Source organism: Mirounga leonina, unplaced genomic scaffold (assembly GCF_011800145.1).
Source record: "Mirounga leonina isolate KUSES-001 unplaced genomic scaffold, KU_Mleo_1.0 Mir_82, whole genome shotgun sequence".
Taxonomy (NCBI): domain Eukaryota; kingdom Metazoa; phylum Chordata; class Mammalia; order Carnivora; family Phocidae; genus Mirounga; species Mirounga leonina.
In genome coordinates this window covers 10,206,442-10,232,122 of record NW_023270825.1, presented here as the reverse complement: position 1 = coordinate 10,232,122, position 25,681 = coordinate 10,206,442, and the positions used below count along the sequence as shown (strand labels likewise).

At 56.6% G+C, this 25,681-nt stretch overlaps 2 protein-coding genes across 4 annotated transcripts in view; one reads left to right on the top strand and one right to left on the bottom strand.

The window, feature by feature from the left end:
• Nucleotides 1–217: 217 nt before the first annotated feature.
• FAM181A (family with sequence similarity 181 member A) lies at nucleotides 218–1,177 on the top strand. The gene has a single exon (XM_034992806.1). It carries the CDS (start codon nucleotides 299–301, stop codon nucleotides 1,175–1,177), a length of 879 nt encoding a protein of 292 aa, XP_034848697.1. The 5' UTR covers nucleotides 218–298.
• A 4,353-nt stretch (nucleotides 1,178–5,530) lies between these two features.
• The window catches only part of ASB2 (ankyrin repeat and SOCS box containing 2), a 41,382-nt gene continuing 21,231 nt past the window's right edge, over nucleotides 5,531–25,681 (bottom strand). For all 3 annotated transcript variants that reach the window (XM_034993010.1, XM_034993008.1, XM_034993011.1), the window contains 7 exons: nucleotides 23,019–23,185; nucleotides 22,047–22,202; nucleotides 19,756–20,001; nucleotides 16,582–16,753; nucleotides 10,144–10,708; nucleotides 9,252–9,405; nucleotides 5,531–6,237 (listed from right to left, as the gene is read on the bottom strand). In XM_034993010.1, coding sequence (XP_034848901.1) covers nucleotides 6,101–6,237; nucleotides 9,252–9,405; nucleotides 10,144–10,708; nucleotides 16,582–16,753; nucleotides 19,756–20,001; nucleotides 22,047–22,202; nucleotides 23,019–23,185 — 1,597 coding nt within the window. In that variant the 3' untranslated portion in view covers nucleotides 5,531–6,100. The remainder of the gene's footprint in view (nucleotides 6,238–9,251; nucleotides 9,406–10,143; nucleotides 10,709–16,581; nucleotides 16,754–19,755; nucleotides 20,002–22,046; nucleotides 22,203–23,018; nucleotides 23,186–25,681) is intronic.

The following is a 25,681-nucleotide window of genomic DNA, read 5'->3' as shown; positions in this document are numbered from 1 at the left end:
GAGCTTCAGCTGCAAGTAGAGGGCCACAGACTCAGGCAGACTGCCTGTTGGCCTGTGCCCTCACAGATGCGGAGGAAACCCTCAGCGGCCTGGACGGGCGGCCGGCGACCCAGGACTCTGTTTCCTGTGGAGGGGTTCTAGGGCCTTTGGGGAGGGCTGGGCGCGGGTGCTTGGAGAGACCGCCAACGACCTGCATGTCCCCCCACCCCAGGTCAGCTCTGTGCCCTTCCCTGGAGCTGCCAGCCACCAGCAGAGCCCACGCTCTTCATGGAAAGCCCCATGCAGTGGTCCCCTGGTGATGGCATCCGACAGTGACGTGAAGATGCTCCTGAACTTTGTGAACCTGGCGTCCAGCGACATCAAGGCAGCCCTGGACAAGTCCGCGCCATGCCGCCGTTCAGTGGACCACCGCAAGTACCTGCAGAAGCAGCTCAAACGCTTCTCCCAGAAGTATTCCCGGCTTCCTCGGGGCCTCCCCGGCAGAGGGGCCGAGCCTCACCTGAAAAGGGGACCCGAGGACCGGCCCGGGAGGCTGCCCCTCGATTCTGGCCAGGATTGCAGTCCCGGCGGGGGTGGGTGCTACAAGGAGAAGGCTCTGGGGAACCCCTACAGGGAGGAATGTCTCTCTAGGGAGCAGACCCTACAGAGGCAGAATCCAGAAGCTGCCAGGCCTGGCCAGGTGCCCATGAGGAAAAGACAGCTGCCCGCTTCCTTCTGGGAAGAGCCTCGGCCCACACACAGCTACCCCCTGGGGCTGGAGGGGGGACTGGGCCCCAGGGAGGGACCTCCCTATGAGGGTAAGAAACATTGCAAAGGCTTGGAGCCCTTGGATCCTGAGATGGCCCCCGTGCCCGCGTCTCCAAGGGCACTGGCTGAAAAGGAGCCACTCAAGATGTCTGGGGTCTCCCTGGTGGGCCGCGTCAATGCCTGGAGCTGCTGCCCCTTCCAGTACCATGGACAGCCCATCTATGCTGGTCATCCAGGGGCCTTGCCTCAGAGCCCGGTCCCCAGCCTGGGCCTGTGGAGGAAAAGCCCGGCTTCCCCTGGGGAGCTGGCCCACTTCTGCAAGGATGTGGATGGGCCGGGGCAGAAAGTGTACAGACCCGTGGTTCTGAAGCCCATCCCTACCAAGCCGGCTGTGCCCCCGCCCATCTTCAATGTTTTTGGCTACCTCTAGCTGGGCTGCGAGGGCCTCAGCTCCCACCTCTGGCCTGCGGGGGTGTTAGGGGCCCCCAGGAGCGCTCCTTGTGCAGAGTGAGCTGGGCAGTGGTGTGGCCTCTTGGGAGCCTTTCCTTTGTGTGTGTCTGGGAGGGGGAGGATGGGTTTGGGGCAGGGGCTTCTCAGGCAGTCGCCAAGTCAGCCCCTGCAGCCTTGGGAGCTATGGGGCTGGGCTCCGTTGGCCCCTCTCCAACCAGACCAGAGCCCGACCAATTGTCCCACTGTCCTTGGGCCGGTCTTGGGTGGTGGGGCTTTGCCCTGGCCTGCCCGCCACTCCAGAAGCCAGAGTTACACATCTGTTCATTGGCCACCCACCGTGTAAGCCAATCTCAGTTCTGTTCTTTTTGTTTTTTGTAAATATTAAGAAGGTTAAAAGAATAAAGACGTTTCTTTTGCAGTTTCCACATCTTGGATGTCATGGAGTTGAATGGTCCCCAAGCTAAGAATTGCGGGCCAGCAGCTCAATTCAAAGGAAGGGGGGGTGAAAGGAGTCACCAGGGAAGGATGCTCTGCTTGCCTGTGTGCAACAGCAGAGGATGGGGGAGGCCTGGATCTCCAGACGGTCCGAAGTGCTCTAGAGAATGGGGAGTACCAGTCCTGGCTCCACGATGGGATGTGGTGCTGGACCCTTCCTCCTTGGGCCTCCTTGCCCCACCTGCAGGGCGAGGGGCAGGGCGAGAATGGTCCCCCTCTGCTGTGCCTTCCACTCTGATTATGGCCTCAGAGCGGAGGCTGGGCCAAGGCAGTCCTGCCCGAGCCTGGTCAGAGGGAAAATCAGGACAAACTGGAGCTTGGCTCCTTGTGGACAAGCCGGAAAAAAAAATCTCTAGCGAAGTCAGATTCCTGGGTGACCTGCCGATGGCCCTCTTCCTGGGCCTGGTGCAGTGCCTGGCACACAATGGAACGATGAGGGCCTCTGTCTGTGACAATGCACGGGGGGCGGGGGGGGGGTTGCTGGTGGCAGGGATTGGCCCTGGGGTTTGCCCTCATGGTGTCCAGTTGCCACAGCCGTTGGAGAGGCATGCACCTCCATCCTGGCGCGGGATTCGCCCTGCCGTGTGCGGACATGCTCCAAGGCTGAGGGCACACGGACTTGCTGGGGGCATCGAGCTGCTCATTCCATCGAAGCCCCATTCTCGCAGCTGGGACTGGTGCAGGGCCAGCCCCGGCTGGGGGCTACTGTGCCCTAATTAGCATGATGTTGGAAAGTTAATCTCCCTCTGCGCCTTGGTTCCCCCTCTGTAAAGTGGGGGACTAGGTCAGCAATAGCAAACAGTTGCACCTACCAGTTCTTCAACTAGTCGCAGACTGTCTCCTTCGGGGGCCAGATACGCCCTCAGAATCCTTCCTAAGCCAAGGCTCCAGGATTAGTGATTAAGCGTTCTTCTCCTTCCTGCCTGTTTTTACTCTAGGATTCCTGAGGAGTGGAGCATCTCCACGGGAGGGCAGCTTGCTCACTGGGAAGCTGGTGGATTTCTGGTAGTTTAAAGCTTCTGGTCTTGGAGGACTCGAGAGGCACGGAAACCATGTGACACCAGCAGGGTTGTTCAGAGTAATTATCTAGCACCCAGGATAGGGCCTCAGGACCCTCACCCCAGGCTGCTCTGCTCTGCCCTGCATGTCCCCTTCTCTCCCCCTGCACATCAGGAAGACCCTTCCAGATCCATTCCAGTGAGGCTCAGCCCCTCCCCCACTGTACAGGAGGGTGTTAAAAGCTCCAATCCAGGCTTTGCCATCTACCAGCTGTGTGACCTTGGGCAAGTCACTTAACTTCTCTGTGCCAAAATGTCCTCATCAGAAAAACGTGGTTGAAAATAGACCTGCACAGGTTGTGGTGGGGATGATGAAGAGCACACCTGGCATAATAAGGTGCTACGACACACCCGAGGGAGAGCTGTGCCAACCAAAAGTCGCCTCTCCTGGTTATCCGGGCCACCTAACTGTACTCCTTGGAGGAGCCGAGCTCCAGGGGGGCGTGTTTTCTCAGAGTGCTGCCCCAGCGCACCATGCTCTGCCCCCCGCCGCCCCCCCCAGCCGCAGCTCCTCTTGGGCTCCTTTCCCAGGGGACACCCAGTGATACATGAATTCAAATGCAGGGAGGCTTCCTCTGCAAGCAGAAACCTTTGCTAGGAAGCAGCTAGACAGAAGCACGCCGCACCGACTCCCCATGCAGAAACAAAGTGGGGAAAAACACATCTAGGAAAGCTGCGGTTAAAAAAAAAAAAGCAGCTGTGGTAACAGCAGATGACTCTCCTGACGGACAAGTGAGTCGTGAGTGGGGCTGGCTCAAAGGGAAACACGGGAACTCACCCCCTACCTCAGATCCCCAGCACTAGCTCGCACGTGCTCTTGCCCGCGAAATGAAATGGAACCACTTTCAGGATTTTGAGTGTTTGGTGACGCTGTTGAGACACCTCTGGAGCCAAAGTTTGGGGGTGGGGGAGGGGGTTTCTGCAGAGGGTCATGGCTCTAAAGTCCTCTGGGGAGCAGTGGTGGTCAAGAAATGTAACCACCAGCCCAGCCTGAGCACCGACCAATCAGAACAGACCCTTGGGAACAGCGCCGCCCCCACCCCCCCTCGCTGGCCAAGCATTAACCCTTCAGCTTCTGGGTTGTGGGGAGGGGGGTGCTGCCAGGACCTGAGAAGGCCAAGGTTGGGAAAGACGCTTGGGGATGAGGAGGAGCCCTGACCAGTGCCTGTGGCCCAGTATGGACGAGCATCAGTACCCCGAGAACGCAGTGCGGTGCTGATGCCTCCCAGCCCCAGGTACCCCACATCCTACAGCCTGTGGTACCAATTCTAACCGCACAGGCTGAACACCTGTGGCTGCCCCACCCCTCCCACCTGCCTCCTCAACCTCCCCTCCTCAGACCGCAGTCCCCACCCGGCCCAGTGTCCGTGGCCACTGCCTGTTAGGACTCCTTAGGATGTATAGGGGACCTGAGAAATGCTATAGTTTGCCAGATACCCAGCCCCATCCTAAATGCACCCAAACATCTTTCTGCTCTGGCTCATCACGGAGGACTGCCGACCCCCCATCTGAGATTAAAGGCTCTCCCTCTGGCTGCCAGATGGGCAAAGGCAATTTTCGGTCAGGGTTTTCCCCTGACTATGCACTGAGCCCTCTCTGGCCATTTCCCCCAGGGGCCGTCGGCAGAACATCTCCAGTGTGAGAGGATGCAGGTTTCCGTGGGGATTTCTTTAGGATCTCTTGCAGCAAGGCCATAGGGTACCCTGGCGAGGCACTGTTGGGTTAAAACCTCAGGGATTTGCTATGTGTGCAGGGGCAAGTCCCCTCCCCTCTTTGGGCCTGTTTTCCCATCAGGACCATGAAGGAGTGCGCAAGATGTGGCTGAGTCCCCTCTGACCTGTGGCTGGAAAGTGCTGCTTGGCAGAATTTTCCTCTTCAGGAAGACACTGGGTCTTACTGGTTCCACGGAGAGCCAGTATGGAGGAGTCGGCAAGGACGCTGGGGACCACAACGATGGGGAATCTGAGGCCCCAGAGGAGCAAGCCAAGGGCAGAGCTGGACCTCAAAGCTGTGCTCCCCCACCGCCCAGCTGCTCATTTTGCCAAACCCAGAAATGACATTTGACCGCACTTAAGACGCTTCCAGGTTCTGGGGCAGGGCGGGCGCCGGCTCCAGGCAAGGTCACCTGCTCCGTCAGGTGTCACCGCAGACTGGCCTGGACTCCCGTGGCTTTTATCACGCTTTCCACTGCAGCATCGTGGAAACAGGGCAAGCTGGCCTCAGCACCCAAGAAGGTGCCATGACCGCACCCGCCTGAAGCCCCACAGAGCCACACGAGGACCCACAGAGGCAGCGGAGGGGACAGGGCCTCGTGCCCCCGGCTTGGTGCCTTTGCAGGGGTTGACAGCAGCCACCGCTTCAGCGCTGTGGCTCAGGTGGCCAGCATTTACATTTCTTCTCCTCCCTAGTATCTCAACTTCTGTAGCAAAATAGGGGTGGGCAGGATGTGAAGACAGACTGCCAGGAAACATGTGTGTGCAAGACAATCCCAGGTGTCAGGAGACTTGTAGACACCAAGCCCTGTTTGTGATGGAGCTCCCGTTTCCATGGTGATTGAAGTAGGAGAGAGAAACCAACCTGGACCGCTCTGCTCACAGGGCAGGAAGCTGCCCCTCTCCTTGGGCCGCCAGCTCCGCTCTGGCTCTCAGAAGCCCAAAGGGGATACATCTAGGGTTCTGTGCGCCCTGTCCCAGCACCTGCCCCACTCCCACTCCCTCCAGGAGCAGTGCTGAGGACCCCGGGCCCTGGGGGTGCGGGGGGGGAAGAGGGACTTCACTGGGCAAGGTGTCATCTCTGCAACATTTATTGTACTTAAGGTGGGCCTCCCAGCCACCCCCACCAGACCACACCTCTGAGAAGAAAGCTCAGAAGTCAAGTGGAGAGTTTTGCGGAGCAAAGGGGGAGGGGACGGGGACAGCCCCGCAGCTAGGTTGTCTTGGAAAGGCAGACTCATCCCTGAAAGTGCTCCAGCCACAGCCCAGCGTTGGGGCCAGGGCTTCCCTGCTGGCTCCCACCTTCCCCCAGGCCACCCCAAGTTCTGCCCTGCGCCCCCCTCCCAGGCCCAGGGATAGAGGCTCCGCCATTCCCAATGGCAGAGAAGGTCCAGGGTCTACTCAGCAGTTTGAAAACAAACACGGTTTTTCTTCTACTTGACACATTCTGTTCTCTGGTCCGGGCAAAGCTCGGGCCCAGAGACCTGGCAAGGAGGCGGCAGCTGCCCCAGCCGCGCGGCCGGCAGCCCACAGCCTCTGTCTACCACCAGGTCCCCTCCCCTGGGGCTTGGGGCCGCCGCCTCCGTCCTGAGGCTTTAGTGAAACAGTCTGAGGAGCCGCTCCTCCTCGCAGCCTTGGTTACTGGGTGCTCTCGTACTTCAGGTACCTGATCAGCCTGCCGGGGAGCGGCAGGTCGTCCAGGAGCTTGATGCGGTGCTTCCCCACGGCCTTTCTCACGCGCAGCCGGCACAGGTGAGCCAGAGGTCTGGGAAGTTCTGGGGAAAGGAGAGGAAAGAGAACTGCTGCCATGCTGCTCGCAACCAGCACAGAGTTTGCATCTGTGGCCGCGGGCCACTGGGAGACACCTAGTCGATGTAGCCAGAGAGGCGCGGGGTGTTGAAGGGCGCCTGGGTGGCTCCGGGAGTTAAGTGCCTGACTCTTTTTTTTTTTTTTTTAAGATTATTTATTTATTTATTTGAGAGAGAGAGAGCACAAGCAGGGGGGAGCAGCAGGGAGAGGGGGAAGCAGGCTTCCCGCCGAGCAGGGAGCCCCATGCGGGACTCGATCCCAGGACCCTGGGATCATGACCTGAGCCGAAGGCAGACGCTTAACCAACCGACTGAGTCCCCCAGGTGCTCCAAGTGTCCGACTCTTGATCTCGGCTCAGGTCTTGATCTCAGGATCGTGAGTTCAAGACCCGCATTGGGCTCCACGCTAAGCATGTAGCCTATTTTTTTTAAAAAAGAGGGGGAGCTCTGTAACCCCAGCCCCTGCCAACTGAAAAGATTTGACAAAGTAGCTTCCCCCTTGTCGCCCCTCATTGATAGGCGCAGCCCAAGGAAGTAGCTGGGGCAGGTACTTCACAGGTGAGGATGTAGTGAGGACCGCACCCGGAACCAGAGCTGCCATCCCCCTCGTCTTGCGCTCCTTCCTCTATATACACAGCCCGGACCCCCAGCACAGCCTTAGCAGAGGGGTCAGAGAGTTCCACCTGTGAAGTGCCCCCATGAATGGAATTCAGCCCTGAGCTCTGGTGGTGCAGAGAGGCCAGGGTGCGGGCAGGGATGGGGGACACCTCCCCACACGTCCTAAGATCCCACTTGGCTGCCTCCCCCCGAGGAGCCCTCCTGGGATACCTCATACAGTAGAGTGTTCTCAGCTGACGGCGAGGGGGTGTGGTAGGAACAGGGATTGATGTGTCTAGTAAGAGGGCAATTTATTTCAGCCCTGGGCCCGGGGTCTGGCACGGGGAAGGTGTTCGTTGAATCAGAGCATGCCATTCATTCATTCAACAAACACATGCTGACCCCTTTGTGGCATGGCCCTGTGTTCGGGCCGGAGATGCAGAGGGGCCTGCCCAGGACTTCGGGGAAGGCTTCCACACCAGATGGTGCCATCTGAGCAGGGTCCTGACAGGTGGGCAGGTAGGGATTTGCCAGGTGAAGAAGGGAGGCAGGCGCGAAGCAGCGGTGCCACGCCAAGGGGGCCGTGGCGATGCAGGGGTATTGGGGTGCGGAGGGAATGTGGAGGTAATGGCAGGTGGCTGCATTTCTGGCTCCTTGGTCTCGCTTTGAACAGAGCCTCCCATCTGGAAACCTCAGCCCCTTTCTCGGCCGAGAGAAGACAACTTGTGGGGAGGAAGGCCAAACGCCACTGGTGAGCAGAGGACACAGGCCCACGGGGGCTGGGCTGGTGGCCTGGGTGAGTTCTGGGAGACCTGCCACCTCTTGGAGCCTACTGTCCCGGAGTAATGAGGTCCACGTCCCAGCATTGGATGAAAAAGCCTGTGGACTGTGTTCTGCAGATGCGGTGTGGTCTTTAAAGTCAGCAACATAGATATTGGGTAAGAACTATTTTGTTCCATTAGTAAATGTTTATAGCACACCAAAGGGGTCTGCATGTTTTTCCCTGGGACTAGATCTCAGGAGGGATTGTCCTCTAGGGGGGCAGAAGGGGACAGCGAGGGGCAGGGCCCACATCTAAGCATGGACCGCTCCAGGGTCCTCTAGTGGCTAAGGGTCATGGGGATAGCAAGCAGTTATTCATGAACACAGTGAATGTTCATCGAGCCTCTCGTGCTGAGCCCCAGGGAGTGGGCAAGTCACCACCACCCTCCCCCATCACTGCCCTGATACCTTTATCAAGGGTCCAATTCAAATGCTTCCCAGGCATTTGTGCGAATGAAAAATCCTACAGTATATCTGGGTCCCACAGGGCTCGGGGATCAAGGAAGAAGGTGGCAAGTCAGAGCTGGGGCACTGGGGTCCGGGGCACCTGGACAGTCAGTGGACAGGCAACAAGGCAGCGCAGTCTCATCTGGGGACACAACAGAAACTTGCTGCGGGTCAGCCTCTCTGCTCTGTGATTGACAAGCACTTGGCCAGAGACGGGTCTGTGCCCCTGAGAGTGTGAGAAAGCCCTGGGGCAAATGGGATTCCTCTGGGCAGACGCCTATTTCTCAGTACCAGCGGCAGCACCCAGTTTGACTACTTCTGACACCACCTGCCCAGGTGGGCTCCATCATGCCCAAGAGGGGTTCTCAGCCTGACTTAGCCAGGCTGCCCTGTCCACAGCGCCAGGCACACCCACCTGCAAACACCTCATGCTGGCAGGATGGAGGGGGCTAGACAAGGAGCCTGCCCAACCTTCTCGGTTCAGTTGGGGATGCTGGGGCCCGTGGATGGTCACCCAGCAAGCCCCTGGCTCCAGAGCCCTGCCTCCCAGACCAGTACTGCTCCCCGTGTGTGGTCTGGGGGCCAGCAGCATGGGCACCACCTGGGAGCGTGCTGAAATGCAGACTCTCAGGCCCTGCGCCTGGCCTGCCGAGTCAGGATCTGCATTTTTAACAAAATGCCCAGGTGCTTTGTATGTACTTTGCAGTTTGAAATGCCTGAGACCACCACCTCTCCTCTACCCCGCCACACTACCTCTCAGTGACCTACGAACATGGGCAATGTACTGCAAAAGTCCCAATACTCCTCAGCGAGCTGGAACCGTTTAAAGCATCCTGGAAAGATCTGGCGGCGAGACTCCGGGGTTGGTTAGACCTAGGTCTGAATCCCCACTCTGCCACTAACTAGCCGTGAGACCTTGGCTCAGGTGACATCATCTCTTGGAGGGTGGGTCTTCTCATTTACAGAACAGAGTCATGGAGACACCGTATGTGACCTGCGCACAGAGCTCTGCACTCAGTAGGTGCTCATCAAATGTTAGTAGCAGTCACATGCCCCGAGTCCTGGGCATGAACCAGACAGGGTGACCAGCCAGTAGCCGCAGTGACAGCCCCTACCTGCCTTCTCCTTGATGACAGCCCAGTCCTCGAAGCTGTCGATGTGTTCCTTCAGCCGCGAGCAGAGCTGCACGTTGCCCACATAGTCCAGGAGGACGTCGATGATGGGCCCTGCCCAACGGCTCACCTCTGGGGCAGACAGGATCTCGCAGAACTGGAAGAGATCACGCATTGGGGCTGGGGCTCCCAGGACCAAAGGCAGCGCCTCAGCGAGCACGTCTGTCCGGGAACCCGAGGCTGAGGAGGGCAGCAGAAGGATCCGAGGACGGACACGGGGCGCTCTCCTGGCAGGATCCACCTCCACAGACCCACTCCCCCTCATCAACAACATCCAACCGAAAACTGGAGGTGGGCTGCTTGGCCATCACCTCTCTAAGCCTCCACTTCCTGGTCTAGAAAATGGGAATACGACAACTGGAGGTTTGTTTTGTTTTTTAATGAGAATTAAGGTAATATATGAACGTAAACTTCTTGGCACACAGCAAGTGGCCCTTAAATGATTCCCATTAGCCATTATACTTCTGACTTGTTAGGTCATCACCACGGACAGGTCCTGCCTCCGGGCCACCCTGCCCCTCATCTGACCTTGGCCAATCCGCCCTCACGCCCATCCCCATCCTGGTCATGCAACCTCATATCCCAGGTCTAGGTTTGCTGCGAGTGACGGACGCCTCGGTTTTACACATCCCCCAGCAATCCCCAAGACCGAGGAGCCAAAAAAAAAAAAAAAAAAAAAAAGGATGTAACGGTTCCCGTGAACCACTCAGTTCTGGGGCCTCTAAAGCCACGGGCTTCCACGGCCTCCAGGGTGCGCCCCCTACGGAGCCACGCGGCCGCGGGAGGGCGCCAGCCACCCGTGCACACCAGCGCCCGCCAGGCGCGCCCCGCCTACCTGGACCACGGCGGGCTCCTTGTCGGTGGCGGGCGTGTCGCTGAACCGGTTGGAGCGCGGCGGCGCGGGCGGGTGCGGGCCGTTGCCGTACAGGCACGAGAAGCAGGGCTCGCCGTCGCAGCCCAGGTCCATGAGGAACTTGAGCAGCGACAGGTACTTCATGGCGAACATGATGGTGGCGGGGAAGGCGGTGGGGTGCGTCGCGATGTAGGCGTCGATGTCGGCGCCGTGGTCCAGCAGCAGCTGCATGGTGCGCAGGCAGCCGTGGCGGATGGCCACGAGCAGGGGGCTGATGAGGTCGCGGTTGGGGTCGGCGCCGGCGAGCAGCAGCAGCTCGGTGGCGTACACGTTGTTGTTGACCACGGCGAAGTAGAGCGCCGAGCTGCGGCGGTCCTCGTAGAGGCGCGCGCGCTCGGGCGCCAGCGGCGCGTTCACGTCGAAGCGCGCGCCCAGCAGCGCCTCGAGCACCCCGTCGTGGTTGCGCTCGGCGGCCAGGTGCAGCGGGCTGATGCCGCTACGGCGCACGCGCGTGCGGCTGGTCACCGGCAGCAGCATCTGCACGATCCTGCGGGCGGGGCGGGCAAGCGCGGGTCACGGGTCGGCCCCGCCGGCAGGGGGCGCTGAGGGCCCGGGCCAGGCCGCTCAGGACTACCGCGCGCGGAGGCACGGGCCCACCGGCAGGGGGCGCGGGGGAGCCAGCCGTGCTCACCAGGACCGCCTTGGGGAGGATGGGGCGCTGCTATCCCCCACTTTACAGATCAGGAAAACTGAGGCTCAGGGAGCTTCAACCACCTTTCCAAAGTCACATAGCCAGTAAGGGGTGGAGCTGGCCTTCAGACTCAGAACCCGTGGCCTCCAAAGTCCTAGTTCTTCCAAACCTCAGCCCGACTGGACTGTGGTCTCAAGACTCATTTCAGGCTAAGTAAGGAGTGTTCCCCATTCCCAGCTCAGTGATCCGAGGGAATTGGCCGGAAGGCCCACAAGCCTGATGCAGGAGGCACCTAATGCCCATGGTGATGTTTGGAGCTAGAGGTTTGGCACCCGCCCTTCCTAGGTGGGGTAGGGGTGGGCGGGGGGCAGCGATAGTCATAGCTGAGAGCTCACCATGCGCCAGGAGACCTCTAAAGGATTTACAAACACATTTTGGCTTAATCTTTTCAACAGCCCATCAAGTATGTCTCATCATTCCCATTTTGCAGATGAGAAAGATCAAGGCTCAGAGAGGTGGAGGCACGTGTCCAGGCCACATGTCGGGAGAGGAAAACCAAGGAATGTACCCTGCTCCTACTCCAGGGCTGAGCCGTCCTACATCTCTGTGGAGCTGTCAAGTCCCGGGGGATAGGAGGGGACGAATGTATCTGGCCCCAACCACTCCTGCTCTAGGCCCCAGTCAGCCCTCGGTGACCACGAAGTCCCCTCCCCTCTCCTGTGAGTCTCAACACCTCTTTCCCTGAAGGCTGACTCGAGCCTCCCCCAGGCTCCCCCGCCTTGCCTGTGGCCTGGAGAGGGTTGATCAGCCATTGCTGAGGCTGGAGATTCCTGGGAACCCTGGTTCTGTTCGCTTCTGCTGCATCAGGCCCTGCTCTTGGCACTTAATCTACATCAATCTATTATATCCTCCCAGTAACCCTATGAGGTAGGACTTGTACTGTCCTCGTTTACAGATAAGGAAACCTGAAGCCCAGAGACGGTATGTGACTTGCACGAGGACACACAGCCAGTAAGTGATGGGGCCAGGATTTGAACCTCGGCAGTCTGATTCCCCAGGCCACACTCTCAATCACTGCCCTACGTCTTTGTAGCAGTCAGTGTTTTGCATCACGACGCTTTGACTTGCCTGCCCCATTTTACCTTCACTGCAGCCCTGTGGGGTAGCCAAAGCAGCTTCGTGGCCTTCCTTTTAACAGATGTGACTCCGAGAGAGACAGCAGCTCATCAAAGGTACTCAGCAACTCTGGGGGCTCAATTCCAGGGGCTCTTGACCCCTTGTCTTTGCTCTCTTCCCCTAGCCCCCTCCCACAAGAAAGAACAAGCTCCTGCCACGGACATGATTCCAGACCCTAATCCTTCCAGTCCTTGCTGACAGGTGACCTCGCGGCGCCACGTCTGCTCCAAGGAGGTGGCTGTGGTGGGGCAAGCAGGTGCCACCAGGCCTGTTCCCACGCCTTTCTGGCATGCTGGCTTCGCGGCTTCCTGGAAATCTTATGCCAGTGACCTCCTGCTAGGATCTCAGTGGAAAGTCTTATTATTGTTAGTGACGCTCTGTTTGCCTAAAATCTGCCTCTAAAACCTCAAAAGGAAATTCACACACCCGGGGGGGCTAATTGCCTCCTAATTTCTATTTGTGCCGGCACAGGAGGCCTGACCTCACTCTGTAGAGGTGCTGGTCAAAGGCAGGGCTGGGGCCTCACCCTGGACCACAGCCATCGCCAACAAATGCTCCCTAACAGCCGTGGCAGGCCCGAGCCCGGGAAAGAACAGTGACAGCGACTGTCCTGGGGCCGCCGGCCAAGTGGGGCTGGTAGCCCTGGCAGGTCACAGCTGGCCTCCAGTGATCCCCTGCCCAACCAGGGGAAAGTGACAGGAATGTGGGAACATGACTGGATGCTGCCTATGGTCCCAGAAGCATCCTCTTGCTAACGCAGGAAAATCATCTCATTTGTGCCCCTCTGTGGGACTCTGCCAATCTGAAAGTAAATGTGCCCTGCAGGACAGGGTCTGGAAAGCAGCCCCTGCAGGCCTCCCATTTTACAGGGGGTGAAACTGAGGCCCGAGCATGGGGTGGGGACGAGAGTGAGGTCAGATTGGAGGTGGATGACAAAGCCAGGGCAGGATGTAGGTGTCCAGAGGGCCCAGGGCAAGGCCTTTCCGTGCTGCCCCACCCCACTGGCCCCAGGGAGTGGCCGTGTCGGCTGTCCTGCCACAAATCATCACTTCTTTCCCCCAGCCCATGTTGTGGGACTCAGGGCTGGAGGAGGGGGGGTACCTCACGAGAAGGGCTGGAGACTCCCTACTTCTCCCACTGGCAGGTCCTGGGCCCACAGGGCTCAAAATGTACCTCATGAAGAAGAACAAAGGTGCCCACTGCCCAGTCGAACCTTTGGTGTCTGGGAGGCCGGGTTCCCTGCTCCCCTCTCTCCCTTCCCCAGTGAAGGGCCACACCTACCAGCCCAAGCCCCGAGACCAGAACAGACCCAGCTCAGGGCTGTTCCAGGGAAGCCTCCCCAAAAAAGTGTTAAGTGGCTTGCAAAGGTAATTTAAATTAGAAGTAAAAGAGAAAGGATGGTTAAAAACGGGGGCATCAGAAGCGGGTCCCAAAAGGCCAGCCTCCGTTATATGCCAGCCACAAAATAGACTCTAAGACCCTGGTTCTCTATCGGGCTGTGGGTGAAATCATCTGGGCAGGTTTTAGAAACCCTGAAGCCCAAGCCCCAGCCCAGACTGCTTACATCAGAGCCTCTGAGGATGAGTGAGGCCCAGACATCAGGGGTTTTAGAGCCCTGGGCGGCTTCCAGCATGTAGCCAAGGCTGAGACTTGGCTTTCTTGGTGTTTCTCTAAATTCAGGTTAAAGGATGTGTGGGGCATCTGGTCTTGTCCAACACAAACCGTTTCTCAATAAATCTATGTGTGGTGTTGAGTTTTAATCTCATAAGGTGCCTTTGCTAAACTGGAAGTGAAGTACAAGGTAACGCGTGCCTTGGAGGTGACTTCGGTGTCCTGTGGGCTCCTTTCTCGGCCATACCCGAATGTCACCTCTGGTTAAAGGCGCTGTGGAGATGGCACCATCTGGTGAACCCGGAGTGCTGCTTTCCACGCTATAGACGGGCAGGGAGTTTTGGCAGGTGGCTGAGTGCGGAATGCCTATGGAATGTCACATCAAGTCCCCAAGCAGCCTGCGGGAGGTTGGCGTGGAGAGGGCCATTAATGCCACATGTCTGAGGAGTGAAGGGCCCAGGGCTTGCCTGGCCGTGGACCCTGCCAGGTGGCAGAAGTTGCTGGGAACCCAGCTTCAATCCTTTGTTGGGCAGCCCTCGAAAGTGGCCTGGCCCCTCTCGGTCTTGGGGAGCAGAGGGAAATGGGGCCTGGGAACAGAGGGGGAATGACCAGGGAAGTCACTCTGAGAGTCATGAATCCAAAGCAGATTTGGGGGAACACAAGATGTTCATACAGGTGGTTCCAGAGGGGACCAGCCTTGCTCCCTGGTCATCCTTAGGCACACCTAGTGCTCCTTCAGCTGCCCCTCCAGCTGGGGCCAGACTGCCAACATCGGGGTCCACTTGAGGCATCCGGGTGTGATGGAAGGATGCCACTCTGTGGTAAGCCGCTTCCCATTTCCTTCCTCTGCAAAATCAGGGCTTGTATTAGATCAGTGATTCCCCTAAGGGTGTGGATGGGCTGTATCTGGTTGGTTGGCTCGGGGAGCTTTTCAAAGGTAGAGGCTTAGGCCCCCTCCCTCCTGGAGGTTCTGGTTTAGTGCTTCTGGGATGTGTCATTTAGCAAATAGCCCAGAGAGATGGTGCTGTGCACAGGCAAGTGTGGGGATCCAGTGGGCCTGGAGACTTCCAAGGGCCGTCTCCTTCATTCTTTGGATCTCTCCCTCAGGGTCATGCTTGAGATAAACCGTGTTTGTTGACTGATGCTGGGTCTTTCTGGGGCCGAAGAGAAAGCATCCATCTTGCCCGTCACCACTGCCTGACTTGGTGCTTTCTTCCCTCTACTGGCTGAACTGAAAAATGATGGAACGTGCTCTTCCTACCTAGGAGAGTGTAAGCGCCGACCTGCGGGGTACCTGTGCCCGGAATTCTGTGGGGTGCTTTAATTCCATTCTGTATCCACCTCACTAGTCCTAACAACAACCCCATAAAGCAGGTGTAACTGTCCCCCATTTTACAGAAGAGGAAACTGAGGCTGAGAAGGGTTAAGCAACGTGACCAATGGCTTCAGCAGGAATGCAAACCCAGGTCGTCCGTGTGCCTTGCAGCCTGCTCTGGGGTTCAGGGAAGGAGGGGTCTCCTCTGTGCATATATCCGCGGGGGTGGGGGGCATCTTTGGTTGGCCATGTATATGGAGCCTGGGGCTTCAGGGGTCTGTCTCTTTGTCCCCATTCCAGTCCCCAGGATGTCACTCTCATCCCCATTTCCCTCTGCCTTCTCAAACACAGCCGACACCCCCCAACGTGCACAATCTGTGTTCTTCTCTCTTCTCTTTGCCTGATGGCAGGCCGTGTTGCCCAAAGTGTGTCATCTGGGGTGCCCTTGATGGAATTTTATGTGACATGTTTTCTTTATTAATTGTGAATTGGCAATTTCAGTGATTTAATAGTGTGATGAATGTTTCCTTTTGAAAACAAGTTCATTTTAAATAAACATGTCTTCAAAAGAAAATATACTCAACAGTGAGAGTTATAGATGCCTACCATCAGGAAGGAGGTCTGTGAATGGTCAAAGTTTGGAAAACACGGGTCGAGTGGGTATCACGGAGCCCTGTCACCCTTCAAGAGCAGCTGGGGTTCTGCCCTCCTCGGGGAGCCTCCCCTGAGCCCATCAGCTGGCCGTGGTGCTGATGCATGTTTAACCGCTGGCTCCTCAGGGGGCAAAGGGGGCCCTGAAATGTTGCATCACCAGTTTCCGTGGTGTAAATACTCTCACTGTGGCCAATTTCAGGCTGCCCTTGTGAACAGTTGGCTCCCGTGAGCTGGTACAAGCCAACTCTAGCACACCTCTGCCTCCAGCCCCTGCCAGTCTCTCTCCTCCAGGACTGCCATGGAGCTCAGCCTTCATGCTCTTTCATTACGTTATGCGATCATGTGTGTGTGTGCATGTGTGTGTGTGTCCTGCCCACCAGATCGCCCCCTGAGAACTTAAGCTTCTCTTGTTTTGCTCAAAGTGCCCAGCACATAGTAAGTGCTCAGGAAAGGCTAGCTATGATCCTTGGCACTCTTTATGTTATTGTATCGTTGGTACTATCCGTATTAGTCTCTGCAGCCTCTGCCTGCTTCCTAATTGCCTGCGAGGTTATCTTTGCATCCCCAACAGAAATAGGCACGAGTCCAGACTCATATCTGGCGCCCCAAGTGCAATGCCTGTAGATGGGACATTTGTAGCCGCTGAGCTCTTGCCATCTACGAGATGTGTGACCTTGGGCAAGTCACTCAACCTCTCTGTGCCTTAGCTTCCTTGTTTGAAGAAATGTAGATAATAGGATCTACCTCCAGAGAGTAGATAAAAGGCTTGTTAACAGTAGTCAGGAGGGTGAAGTAAGTTGATAATGTAACGCACTCTAGCTTGCCAGCTGCTGGAGAGTGTCCTCCTCTCTACCTGGAAGGTGCCCTCCACCCCGACCCCTCCTGGGCCTCCTGAGTCCCGTGGGCGGGACACTTGCAGCCCCCGCTCCAGCAGCGGGGAGCCACGGAGCACGGTGGCAGGGCCCGGGCTGACCTGTAGTTGCCCTTCTTGGAGGCGATGTGCAGCGGGAGCATGCCATCCTTGTTGGCCTTGTTGGCGTCGGCGCCTTGCGAGAGCAGGAACTCCACCACATCCTCGTGCTCATTCTTGCAAGCCTCGTAGAGGGCGGACGCATTGTCACTGGCCTGCGTGTTGATGTCGGCGCCTGGCCAAGGAGAGACAGATCGAGGAGTGAGCGGGCGGTCACTGTCACGCGCTGTGCAGGCCACCGTGACCCAGGGGGTCATTTAACAGCAACTCCCGTTTGCAACAGCGAGACCCAGGGGGCCTCTTAGAAGCAAAAGCCTGCTTCGACAATGCTGGCGTTTACTGAGCACTTACTACGTGCCAAGCACCCTGCGTGACGGGTGCTCTCTCTTGGAATCCACAACATAGCTCATGCCATCGGTCACAGCTCTCACCGGCATGTGGCTGACAAGGACACCGAGGCACAGAGCACCTACACCACGTGCCCCAGACCACCCAGCTCATAAGTGCAGACCCAAACTTGAACCCAGATGGTCTGACAGTGGAGGCCCCGACAGATGATCTGATGGCAGAGGCCATGCTCTTCACCCTTGCTGCATGTGAAAGTGACCGAGGCCCTGTCCTGAGGAAGCCCCCTGGCTCGAGGAGCGTGCAGAGCCCCCTAATAAGGAAAGGCCCCAAGAACTTTATTAATTGGGATTTGTTCTTCTCTGCCTTCCGTGGCAAGGAATAAGGGAGGGATTGCTTCTGGTCCCCTCTGCAGAGGGCACAAGAGCATGCTGGGAGGTGAGGAATCGAGCCAGGGACAGGCTCCATCAGCCTCATCTCCTACATCTTCTCCATCTCTTGCTGGTAAGGGAGAGACCCATGGGTTTCTCTGCAAAAAGAGGTACAGTCTCTTCACCAGTCCCTCCTTATTTTGGAAGGAGATAGAGCGGGGACAGCAGTGAAGTGTCAGTAGGGGCTGAAATCCCAAACATCTGTTAACCACAGCTGTGCTCTGCCTGGGCGTTCTGCTGATTTCAGGCTTTCTGGTAATTTTCAGTTTTGATAACTGACTTCTGGTCTAGTGGAAAGAGCACAGGCTTTTGTGAGCAGCAAGAACCAGCGGAAGTTTCTGTTTTGTGGCTTGCAAAGGCCTGTGGCCTGGGGCAGCCTTCAGGGGCCTCAGTTTTCTCATCTGTTGACTGGGAATAATAGTACCTACTAATCAGGGTTACTTTGAGGTGTAAATAAGATAAAATACGTAAATATCTGCTATGGGCTGGTTGTTTGTGTCCCCTCCAAATTCATATGTTGAAACCAAATCCCCCGTGCGATGGTGTTAGGAGGCGGGGTCTTTGGGAGGTGTGAGGGTTATGAGGGTGCAGTTGTGCTCCTGAATGGGATTAGTGCCCTTCCCAAAGAGACCCCCAGGAGCTGCCTGGCCCCTTCCACCGTATGAAGACCCAGTAGGAGACCCAGGCTGTCTATGAACTAGAGACAGGCTCTCACCAGATAACAGATCTGCCGGCACCTTGATCTGGGACTTCCCAGCCTCTGGAACTGTGAGAAATAACTACCTGTGCTCTGGAAGCCCCCCTGTCCACAGTGTTCTCTTACAGCAGCCCGGACGGACTAAGACAATCTCCCGGCACAGTGCCCGGCACAGACAAGGTGCTCCCCAAAGGCCAGTCCTCCGGGATGGAGGGACCCGGGCACAGAGGCTGGCTTCACTCTCCACCCTGCGGGAAAGTCGGCCAATAGGTCCAGGCTCTTGAAGTCAGGCTCCCTGGAAGCCTGGACCCCGCCAGCAAAGCCGCCCGCTCTCACCAGAAAAATATTTGGATTTGAAAGTGGACTCAGCCCACAAAGGGAGCAGACCCTGACTCAGACCATCGGCAGGAGAGCTGGACAGATGTTTGGAGTTGGCTCGTTCCCCTTGCCGGCTGAGCACCCTGCCCTCTGCCCAGCCTCCTTGCCTGGGCTCCCAGGACACTGCCTGGGCCCCTTTGTTCTCAAGCTGGTCAGTCCAGAGTTGTCTCCGGCTGCAAGGACGTGCCCTGGATTTGTTTTCCCAACTGCTTAGGCTCGTGCTGGGGAAGCGGGTGTTTATCCAAGCAGAGTCCCATGCTGGTAATTCTCGAGGCCCGCGGTGGCGTGGCGGAGCGCAAGAGGTGTTTGGAGTCAGAGGCCTGTGGCCGGAATCCAGGCTCTGATTGTGACCAATCATCTAACCTCTCTGAGCCTCAGTCTCCTCATCTGCTGAATGGGATGAGGACGCTGCCCACCTCATACGGGGCTGTGGGAAAACCCCATTGGATCCGTGTTCCTGTTCAACAGTGTCTAGCACACAGCAGGTCCTCAACAAATCACTTCAGCTCAGCCCGGGGGTCTGTCGGGCTTTACTCCTGGTCCCTGTGTTGCTAGAGAGGGAGGCTCACTCCCCATGGAGAGAGAGAAAAGAAATCAAAGGTGTTCTCGGGGAAGAACAGAATAACGATGCTCTTTAGTCAAAAAAATGTCTCAGGGTGTATTCTGTTCATAATGCAGGCAGTGGTATTTTGTTTTCTCCTGTTAAGTGACTAAGATTTTTCCCCAGGCAAAGAGTGCCAAGACCCGGGTTCAAATCCCACCTCTTCCACTACTTTGCGGTGTGAACTTGGACAAATCACTTTCCCATCCCGGTCCCTGGTTTCGTCATCTGTAACATGAGAAGGTGACCTAAATGTTGTCCGAGGTTCCTTGTGGCCTTGAAGTGTGACACGGTGGAGAGGGAAGTGGTTGAGGTGTCAGGAGACCAAGAGCCTGGCTCGTTCCACCACTAATTCGCTACAGACTGTCAGGAAGTCACTTCCCCTTTCTGGGCCTCAGATTCCTTATTTGTAAAATGAGGATGTTGGGCTAGATTAGAGATGACAAACAGGTGGCACGTGGGCCATTCCCCACCCCCACCCCCCACCCCCGCCCCAGGTTTGGTCTAATTGCAGGCATCGCTGGTCAATCACTACACGTCTCCCACGGAGCCCAGAGACAGCCTCTGAATCCCTCTCAACACAGCGTTCCGAGAAGGTACTATCACCCGATCGGGGTGTGTCCCCAAGGTGACACCTAAACTTGCCTCCCCTTGGACCTCGGAGGTCCTACCCAGCTGTGCCCCTCCCAGCTGTGCTACGTGACCCAGGGGCCCTTAGCACTCACCGTATTTGGCCAGGAACCTCAGGGCCTCCAGCTGCCCACTCTGGGCCGCCACGAACAAGGGGGTGATGCCGTAGGCATTCTTGGATTCCACCTTGGCGCCTCTGCTCACCAGGATCTCCATGACCTCCAGGTCGTTGCGAGAAACAGACTCGTGCAGCGCTGTCCAGCCTCGGTTACAGCGGTGGTTGGTGTCCGCGTTGTGCTGAACCAGGATCCGCACGGCCTCCACGTTCTTGCGCTCGCAGGCTGTGCCCAGGGAGAAGCCAGAGGGTCAGCAGGGCCCTGGCAGGACCTGGCCGCCGAGACATCACTCGCTCATTTGTCCATTCAGCCACTCAGTCCCGTCAGCCGTTCATTGGACGAACACCCACTGGGTCTGTACTGAGGTCCAGTCCCTGCGTTTTACCCAGGAAATACACCTAAAGTAATAGCAATCCTAATAGCAGTAAGACTTGCTGATGTATCTAGCACTGATTATGGGCCAGGCACCTCACACAACCAGCTAATAGAATTCTCCCAATCACCCTCGAAGGATATCGTGTTATTATTCCTTTTCACAGAGGAGGAAGATGAGGCACGGAAAAGTTAAGCGACTTGCCCAAGGTCACACAGATAGTGACAGAACAGGGATTCAAGCTCAGGCAGTCAGGTCCAGAGTCTCTGTCCCTTGGGGGGCTCCAGGGTGTCCCTAACTCGTTTCCCTCTTCAGTGCTACCTACTTGAGTCCTGCACATTGACAGGGTCAGGAGAGGGGGAGGGGGCTGTCATACTCCTGCTTGAAACCCTTCCTCAAAGCCTACTCACTTAAATTGAAGTAACATATGTCTTCTGAGTACAGCTCATCAAGTCTTCTCGAGCTGCTCAAACCTGCCTGTTAAGCTTCCTTGCTTTCTAGAACCTAAATGCACCGTTGGCCCTGGCCCAGGGTTATCACCAGGGAGGCTGGGCTCTCGTCCAAATTCACCACTTTTTCGAGTTGGTCAGGGGTGAGTGCGAGGAGGGACCCCAGGCAAAGCTCCCTACCCTCAAAGCCTTGTAAACCAGAGAGCACAGAACCTTCCTGAGAGGACCCTGTGGGAGCACCGGGTGAGGCGGTGTGTGGAACGCTCTAGCACGGTGCTTGGCACATGAGAGGATTGCACGCAGCACCAGGGCCTAAGCTGTGGCTGAGAATTGCCCAGTGTTCGGGAGCTCTCTCTGGGACAACTGCATCTCCAGGTGATGGCTCTGGTGTCCAGGTAGATGTGTCTTCTGACAGACACTTCGACCTCCGGTGTGCAGTGGACCCAGTTACCAGCTACCCAGTTCCTGCTTCCCCTGGAATGTTCCAAGTACTGGATACCAGGCACATGGGTAAATCAGGGATTTCTGTAGTGTTTCAAGGTGTAAAGGTCCTATCATATTTGTAAGCCCCAGGGCTGATTGCTTAAGCATGTATGCATGATCTGAATGCTTCATAATGTCATAGTTCAGCGTGTGTTGCTGGCAAAGAGCTCCCTGAGTTTAAAGCCCAGGTCTGCCCCTTGCTGGAGTATGTGAGATCCTGGGTGCCTCGTTCCATGTCTCTGTGCCTTGGGTCCTCACCTGTAAAATGGGGGATACCTCCCATGTAGTGCCTGTCTCATACATAGGTGGATATTAGGGTTAAGTTAAAGAACAGCACCTGGCACATAGTAAACACTCAGTAAATGCCAGCTATTATGATCATTCAGATTTTGACTCTGGGCATTTGCTAGAGATGCCAATGTCCTCGGATGATGTATTGAGTGAGCTAGGAGTTTCCAGGTTTTTAAAACATCCCAGAGGTACACATTTTCTTTCATACCTCTTTGCCTCTGCCTCTGCTGTTCCCTCTGCTTGTTCAGCTGCTAACTCCCTCCTGTTCCAGCTCAGCTCAGGCACCACCTTTTGTGGGGGCTCATGCCCAGCATTAGAGTCCTCCCCCATGCTCCCACGTGCATCATGCTGAGCTCTCTGCTGCCATTAGCTGGCTGTTATGTTGTCTATGTGTCAGTGCCCACTGGGCCGGGAGAGTGCATGGGCACAGATCATATCCTTTTGTTTCTAAGGCCCTTAGCGCTCCTCAGTGTGCCTGGCCCATGGAGGACTTGGGATGTATGGCCCGAGTAGGTGCATGAATGAACAACTCAATTATACAAGTTATACACCTGAACGAGGCTGCCCCTTCAAAGGAGACCCCTGGCTGGGGTGTGTGGGGGGTGGGCAAGGCTCCCGATTGCCCACCTACTCTCTGGAGCCTTCCCCAGAGAAGCCCACTCTGGGGGGCTCACCTTTGTAGAGCGGTGTCTCTCGGGACTTGTTGGAGATGTCAGGCTCAGCCCCAGCCTGGAGCAGAGATCGGAGGCAGTCCAGGTGTCCCCTGCATGTTGCCAGGTAAAGGGCCGTTTCCTCCTGCAAGGTGCGCTGGTCAATGACTCCTGGGTATGCTGGGGAAAACAGACGGGAAGTTCATGAAGGGGGAAGATACCCCCTCCTCCTCAACACAAAGGGAACCCCAATTTCCAACGACAGACATGTGTGGCATCCACCTAAATTTACCATCCATCCTCTCGGCCCTGGACTCAGTTGCTTTCACAGGGCTGTTTCAGCTTCCCAGTCTTATTAACTCAGCTCAGATGCTGCCTCCTCTGGGAAGCCTTCCCTGGTTGAGCCCCCTCCCTCTCTGAATGACCCTGTCCTTCCCTTAAACTTCCACCAGCCAGGGTCAGAAGCTCTGTCTCATACAGCTGTTTCTGCCCTAGCATATGGTGGTGGGCTGTCTGGGGTTCACGCTACCTCAGGGCAGAGCTAACTCCTGTCTGCAGGTATTATCCATATACATCTGGCTTGGGGGGACGTGGAGGCTTGGAGAGGGTTTGCCCAGGTTCCCACAGCTGTGGGGGACGGCCTTGGCAGGGCATAGGCACAGCTGTGGTATTTTCCACACCACATCAGTCCCTGGAACATTCTGGAACAAGCTGGCAGTGGCTCTCCCAAAAAGTGAGCCCTCCCTCATTCCTTTTCTAGGAATTAGGCTCTCCCGTCCCGAGAGGCCTAGAGAGATGGCAGCCGGGTGGGTGGGGACAAGTCACTTTCTTCTCCCAGCTTGGTGATTTTAACTCTGCAGTGGGGGTGATAACCTTGCCGTGCTCCCCCACCCCCACCAAGATTTGTGGGGCAAAGAACACGAAGCTCCAGAAGGAAGGAGCCTCTGCCCTGGGTCCTGCTCCCGCCTCTGGCTGCTCCCAGAGCCACCGCCTCACCTTGCTGCAGGGCCTTCAGGCAGCTCAGCTGGCCGTAATAGGCCGCCTCATGCAGTGGCAGCCAGCCTTCCTTGTTGGGCTCTGCGAGATTCTTCCCTGCCTTGATCATAGCCTTCAAGGCCTCTTCGTCCCCTTCCTTGATGGCCTTCAGCACGGGGTCCACAGGCCTGTGACAGCAAGGGGCGGGTCACTCCTCAAGACCAGAGCAGGGCAGAGGTGGGGCCGGGCAGCCTGCCTCCCAGAGAAGCAGGACGACTGGTGGCCGGGGGCAGTGCTGGCCGTGGGACCACTCGGTCCTGCTTGCCCCTGCTGGTCTGGAACAGGTGCTCAGGCCCCCTGCAGCCAGCGGCCTCCTCAATAAGGAGAGTAATCCTTCCTAACCCACATGGGTGTGCCCTGGAACTCGGCCCCGACCTTGGCCCTGACCTTGGGCCCTCCAGCTTATCCGTCCGTCAGCTATCCATCACAGCTTCCTCAGGCCTGTCACCCTCAGCCTGGGGGCCCCGGTCAGCCTCTCTCTGCCTCTCGTCAGAAGCCCTCATGTAACTGCTGGCCTTTACAAGTCTTTGAATGGTTGTTTGACTACTGTCTGTCCCCCCACTAGACTGAGTTCCAAGAAGACAGGAACAGTGTCTTTATTTCTTTATTTCTTTCTTCTCTCATGATTTCACTCTCAGGGCTCAGCTCAGTGTCTGGTCCGTAATAAGTGCTCAATAAATATTTGTAGGAAGGAAGGAAGGAAGGAAGGAAGAAAGAGAAAGAAAGAAAGAAAAGGAAGGAAAGAAGGAAAGAAAGAAAGAAAAAGAGAAAGTGGAAAAGGGAGAGAGGGAGGGAGGAAAGAAGGAAGGAAAGAAGGGGGGATGGGAGGGAGGGAAAAATTCAGAACCTAGGAACCCCAACAATTACTTCACTCCTTCATTTCTTTTATTTCCTTCTATTTCCAAAATGATGGCCTCCCCCCTATGAACATTTTGCTTGTTTCTTTGGAATTATTAAAATATCTTGCTCAGGGGCACCTGGGTGGCTCAGTCCTTTAAGTGTCTGCCTTCGGCTCAGGTCATGATCTCAGGGTCCTGGGATCGAGCCCCGCATCGGGCTCCCTGCTCAGGCAGGGAGCCTGCTTCTCCCTCTACCCCTCCCGCTGCTCATAATCTCTTTCTCTCTCTCAAATAAATAAATAAAATCTTTTAAAAAATGAAATAAAATATCTTGCTCAAAACATTCTTCACAATTGCCTCCTTTGAGCATTTGGAGGACATACTGGCCTATAAAAGTCACTGTGGGGGCTCTGATCAAGCCTTGCCAGTGTTTGGTCCCCCCGTGAGCATTCCTAGATCTGGGGCACTTCCATGCCCTTAGCTCCAAGTGGGCACCCTGCAGGGAATGTCTATAAGAAATGGGCTGAAACATGGCAAGCTCATTCACTTCCACAGATGGAAACCGGGGGTCTCTTTTAGACAGAGCTCCTTGGTGGCCAAAAGAGAATTAGGGAACCCCTCTGTCCCTGCGGCTTGCAGGGCTGCATCTAAGGTTACACCAAGACCATTTCTATCACGAGGATGCGGGCATGCAGTGCCAATCTCCAAAGGGATGGATAGCTAACCCTGCAGCAGGTTTCAGCACAGTGCTCCAGTGTTTACCAAGAACCTCGACCTATGGGGCCAGTTTGCCCTTCAAGCAGCTCTGAGACCAGAGTCCCTCAGAGGGGGGCTCTTTCCAGCGAGCATCTCTCTTGGGTCTTCCCAACCCCCCCTTTGGTCCTCACCCTTTATCCTCACCCCCAGAACATTTAGCTGCTGAAAGACTTATATACTTGAAGGATTAATAAATTTGAAGGCTTCGCAATTAAAACTTCTGAATATCAAAAAAAGATTTCAGGGCTAATGCGAATGAAAACTTCTTTGCTACTTTGTTCATTCATTCATTCATGCATGCATGCACTGAGCTCCCTTCCCTCCATCCTGGAATCAGTGAGGACCAGGACCGCTGTGATTCCTAGATCTACTCCTGGGGAATGTTCTACATAAGTGGTCCCATTTTCCAGATGGAGGTGAGACTAGAGGCAGGTCTTGTTCCCAGGGCCCTCACCCATGTCAGGGGCCAGGATAGGCCCCAAGGGTCTACACAGCCAGCCCCTTTACCCTCCCAGCTGCTTCCTCCGTGGTGAGCGGCACTTCCTCCTGACTCTCAGCCTCTCTGGTTATTAATAGCTTCAGAGCACAGATGCTGGTTAAGTTACAGACCCGCGAGCACAATGGGTAACTGACCAGATAAGCCCTGAAGCCCCCATCAACGCCATCACTACCACCTTGATGGGGTCTTCTTACAAGCGGCCAGAGCAGCCCCTGCTGGTGTCAGGAGAAGCCCCAGTGGGTATGTATCCTGTCTCCCCCGGAAGGTCTCCTGTGGGGCCCCGGCTGAAGTGGAAGAGCGGAGGGCTGGCTGTTTTTGTGGCCTGGGGGGTTGGTGCGCAGTGCGTGAGAACACTCCTGGGACCTGCTATCCACCTTGGGTCTCATCCAGCTCTGGTGCACAGACCCTGAAGCTCTGTGAGTTCAGCCCAAGCCCCGCCCCGAGGGTGGGGGAAGCTGCTGGGGGTGTCACACCGTCCGAGACTAAGGAGCTGGACGGGACCCAAGAGGCCACTCTGTCCTCTCCAACCT